The sequence below is a fragment of the Coffea eugenioides genome, unplaced genomic scaffold, assembly GCF_003713205.1.
Source record: "Coffea eugenioides isolate CCC68of unplaced genomic scaffold, Ceug_1.0 ScVebR1_2000;HRSCAF=2947, whole genome shotgun sequence".
Lineage (NCBI taxonomy): Eukaryota > Viridiplantae > Streptophyta > Magnoliopsida > Gentianales > Rubiaceae > Coffea > Coffea eugenioides.
This window is the reverse complement of record NW_020862448.1, coordinates 1-4,930: the sequence shown is the minus strand read 5'-3', so window position 1 is coordinate 4,930 and position 4,930 is coordinate 1. Positions and strand designations below refer to the sequence as shown.

Sequence of the window (4,930 nt, the reverse complement as noted above, 5' to 3'; positions counted from 1 at the left end):
ATATTGGAGAACAAATATATATCTAAAGATACATAGGACACAGAAAGCAAAATATAGGTATGATTTTTTTCCTTTTTAGTTTTTTGAGCACGTAGGTTATGTTCAACAATCAATATTGAAACAGGCTTCCATCTACTACTTTTTGCATGTTCTTTTCTTCTCCAGCTCCTTTTTTTGCTGAAGAACAAGGAAAAATTAGAACCAACCATAATTTTCGCATTATGTTTTACTGAAGAATAGACACAAATTCGAAATCAAACATGATCCCGCTTCATTCAGCAATTTATTTAAATTTGGGGATTGATAACCCATTTTTTATTTATCATTTTTGCCTCTGGCATGAAGAGCCAGGACTACATTTCATCTGCCAATAGATAACGACAGGAACTGATTAGATAGCAGCATAGGACTGCACCCTGAATTTCTCACTGTAATGTGGGTGTGGGTGATGATGACGGTAGGGCCAAAGCATGATCCCTCCAAAGTTGACATAGGTCTCCACAAAGGGAAGAACCACGCTAACTAGCACCTCATATGGGATGTAACCGCCGTCAGGTGCGACCTCTGGGGATACAGGAATTCCCAGGAATAGTGCATTAACGCCTGGATACGAAGCCCACTCGTTCCAACTCTGGAAGAGGGCAATGAGATTGTCTGGGGTATACTGACAAGTTGGATTGTCGAAAAATTCCACCCACACGTAATCAAAAAGGCCAGTTCTGATAGAAGCGTCAAGCCAACGGTCAGGCAGAAGACATTCGGGTCCAGCAGCTAAGTACACCTGCTTATTTTCTGGTGTGTTGTATCCCGACAGTGCCCGAGCAAGATCATCCAAGAAATCTGGCTTTCCAGAGTGGATATGATAGTCTACACCATTTAAAACAGCTTCGCCTAATGGACGAGAGCTTGAACTGCCACCTAAGAAATTGTCCCAGATATAGGATGCCACTTCGTAAGCTTCAGCGGTGGAAGAAAGGTTCGGAGCTCCAGCAAGAGAAATTAACACTTGGATGCCTAGGCTCTGGCAAAGTTCTATCTCCGAACTTAGTAAGGGGCAAGTGGTCGAATTACAATGCCTTAAACTCAATTCAGGTGTTCGGCCACCACCAATATTTCTCAGAAAGGCAATATTCACGTACTGAACAGGAGCTTTCACGTAGCGAACAGTACCTTCAGTGCATAACTCCTTCAGGCTTCCTTCGGTAGCGTCTTGGCCCCAATAGGTGGAAATTCGAACAGCTTCGGAGGACCCGATCAGAGATGCCATCAACAGGAACGTTATTGCTAAGAAGAGCGGTTGCAAGGAGAGAGCCATTTTTTGTCTCTTCAGTGATTTCTTGTGGTTTTGCTTTGATGAGTTTAGTCGCCCAGTGATGGACCATTTTATAGATGAGTTTATGTCAAGTGGATGTTCAGCATCCAGAAAATCCAAACATCCGTACATGAAAACGTGAATAGTACGATTTCTGTGAAAAAAAACGTGAATGGCATGGCATCACTGTCGTGTTTAATTTTGCTGGGGAATGCTATTATTGTACCTGTTGTTTCGGTAGAACAAAAATACAAAAAGTCGAATACAAAAATTACCAGTAGTTATAACAATAATTATAACAATTATAAAATTAAATATAATAAAATAGTTAAAATAATAATATAATAATATACAAATGTGGAGAGTTGAGGTATTGCCATAAATCAATTAATACTACTTCCATATACGATCAAGAATTTATTAGGATCTCAAGGTTCATTTATAATTAAGTACACGGATTAGGTCTACCTTACATGTAAGTTCTTGGACTACTACCCATTTTCAATTAATTTTGAGATGGAAACTCATATTATTTATTGATAAGCATTATCCATTTTAGATTCTTAGATCAACATATTAAAAGATAATATTCTTTTAAGAATAGTTTGACATTCAATTTATATGAAATATTTGAACGGTGAAAACGGAGTCAAAATTGTAATTTTTAAAATTGTAATAAAGTTTGTAATGATTAATAAGAGGGAAAAACTTAATCAATTTCACATGAATGTAATCTTATGTATAACTTGCACAAATGATGAACATATTGTGAACGGTGTTGACTTGCAAAAAAATTTAAATTAATTTTATTAGGATATAATGAAGAGTAAGTTCTATTCAATACAATAGAGAGCAGTCTGGTCCTACTTTTAAAGGCCTGATAACGGTTAACAATGTCGGGTTGAATATGTAATTGGGTAAGAAAGTAACAGTCATGCATAACATGTAAGTCGAAAAATTGATGTCTAGGTCTAATTAATACACCTTTGCAGAAGTCAAAATTTTCTCCACGTCATTAAAAAGAATAAGGGTAAATTATATATAACCTCCCAAAATATGTGCATATTAATATATATGATCCTCCCAAAGCTTTAGAACATTCACATCGCCACTGTGGTTTTATAAAAAGTGAAAAGTAGATGGAAAGTATCATCGGTTATAGCGATTGAATAATCAATCGTAGCACTTAATTGACCTACGATGTGTATGAATATTCACTCGTCCCCTGTAGTTTTTGCATTTATCCATATAATTCGCTTGTGATTTTTTGCTTGGTGGTTAGGCTGTGGTTTGATTTAGTACTTAAGTAAGAACAATACTCACATTTCAACTAACGATATTACAGAGGCTATTTTTTGTCAAGTTTCTAGTTTGCATGAAAAAACAGTGGATTGACGTAGATTTTTTAAATTGTTAGGTGGCCATGTGAGAAGGTATGAAACTAAAAGGGGTTATGTATAATTTACCCTTGAAAAAATTTAAGAGCACTTAATAGGAGAGAAACTTTGCAACTCCAAGTTTACATGGGTTTTCTTGCATGCTCATCTACAAGTTAAATCATTTCAATGGCCAGTTCGTTACATCATATACCGTTATGTGCATCCACATAATCAATCATTGCTAACATATTTTACCCCATAGCTTTATATCCACTGGGACAACTGAAGTGTCTTGCATACCATGATATCAATGATTTAACTCCATACAATTTATCAATTTTTTTTAGTACACATAGTAAATGAGGTTCTGAACCCAAACTCATTATAAGGGTACGAGCATTCTTCCTACAACTAGAAAAAAGCACATCAAGTCCTTGGGGATGTTGCTTGGAGGATTAACGTGTCTCGTCATTATCAGAAATCGATTGTTTAACTTATTTTGCTTTTCTTTTCTTATTTTCTCCCCTTAGAAAGGGCGGCCCAGCCGGCCCAGTCGCATTAGGATTAGAGTGGTTTGCAATGAAAAACAAAAAGGAAAAAAGTTGATCCATTTGAAAAAGTCCTTCTGTATATAGCTCGAATCCCAACCTAAATTTTGGGTTATATTTTTTGCCCCGTTTGGAATCTGAGTTTTTTGGAAGTTTGTCTAAAATTTTACTGTAGATCACTGTAAAAGTTGTAGAAAAATTTTTGTAAGAGAAAAAACTTTTTTCCCTTTTCATTTTCTTTCTTTCATTTTCTTTTTTCTTTCATTTCTGCTTTTTCCTTTTTCTTTCTTTTTCTTTTTTTTTTCTTTTTTTTTCTTTTCTTTCTCCATTCCCGCTTCTTCTCTTCCCCTTCCCCTTTCCCTCCCGTTCCTCTCTCGAAACTGCATCAAGCATGTCGCAGTAGAAATATTTTTTTTTTTTTGCATTTTCTCTCCCCATCTCCTACCCGCCACCCCTCTCCTCCCTTTCCCCCTCTCCTCCCCTCTGCCCTTCCCCCTCCCTCTTCCCTCGCCCAGCAGTCAAGGCGCAGTCAATGCCCAGCAGAAACTTTTTTTTTTTTTTTGCAATTTTCAGCCTTTCCCTTTCCTCCCCCTCCCCGCAATCTGGTGCAAAGAAATGACCCCGGTGTATCTAGTCAGCTTACAAATCGGCAGAGGGGAAGTGAAGGGTCTCGGAGATGGGGTAAAGGAAGGGATGAAAAAAAAAAAGAGTCATACAAAACTGGTAAAAGAGGATGGCGGGCAGTGGAGCAAGGAAAAAAAAAAAAGAAAACGCCGGAGGTGGTGGTGGGTTGGGATGGGGGAGGAAGAAGAAGAAAAAGGGAAGGGAATTTTTTTTTTTTTTTGTAAGTTTTGGGTATTTTGAAGTGTGTAAGTTAAAAATTTTGATAAGTTTTTTGGGTTCCTGTAGCAAAAGTTGTTAAAAAACTAGTAGCATACAAACTTGTGAAAAATCTGAGCTTCCAAACAGGCCCTTTGTTTGCAAGTAGCAAGATCTACAGATTTTGTATTTTAGACCTCAAATGAAACAGATTTTATATTTTAAAGACTAATTTGGGACCATAGTGTCTCATTTTGAAATTTAGGAATCAAGGGAAAGCATTCAAGTAATTTGTTCATCAGATGTACATTTTCATTGAAGATCTCATTGATGTATGTTTCAATTAACAAGTAATCTCTGGAACTTCCATCAGTGTCAAGCTAATCCGCATCTAACGACGCTTGAGAATTAGTCTTTGTGGGTAATTGCACAGCAAATCTAAATATTTGCGCACAAAAGCCTGAAATTTTTAGCACTTATTGTACAACTAGATTAAACCCTGTGCATTTGCACAATCCATTATCGTTGATTGGAAGCGATATCAAAAAAATGAAATATGTCATTCTTATATATTTTCTTTCCACATATATAACTTTTGCATCTTTACCTTATAGTATTTGATACCAATCATCACTCAATCAAAAGGTGAATAGTCATGTAAGATTCAGTGAAACTAAAAGTAAACAGCTTAATGAGGAAATAAAAATAAAAAACTTAAATCAGGAAGTTGCTTCAGTGTTTTGCTCTAATCTAGTAATGACAATTGACAACCTATTGTAGTAACATGAAATTTATGACATAAAATCATTTGGACTTATTTGCTAAGAATTTCGTGACCAATCCCCTTGATGTAGGATATAGGAATAAACAAT

General features: G+C 36.2%; 1 protein-coding gene across 1 annotated transcript; it reads right to left on the bottom strand.

The window, feature by feature from the left end:
- Positions 1-247: 247 nt before the first annotated feature.
- LOC113756123 (acidic endochitinase-like) lies at positions 248-1,350 on the bottom strand. Its single transcript, XM_027299917.1, has one exon. The coding sequence runs from the start codon at positions 1,313-1,315 to the stop codon at positions 392-394; it is 924 nt and encodes a 307-aa protein (XP_027155718.1). The 5' UTR covers positions 1,316-1,350; the 3' UTR covers positions 248-391.
- Between the last annotated feature and the right edge of the window lie 3,580 nt (positions 1,351-4,930).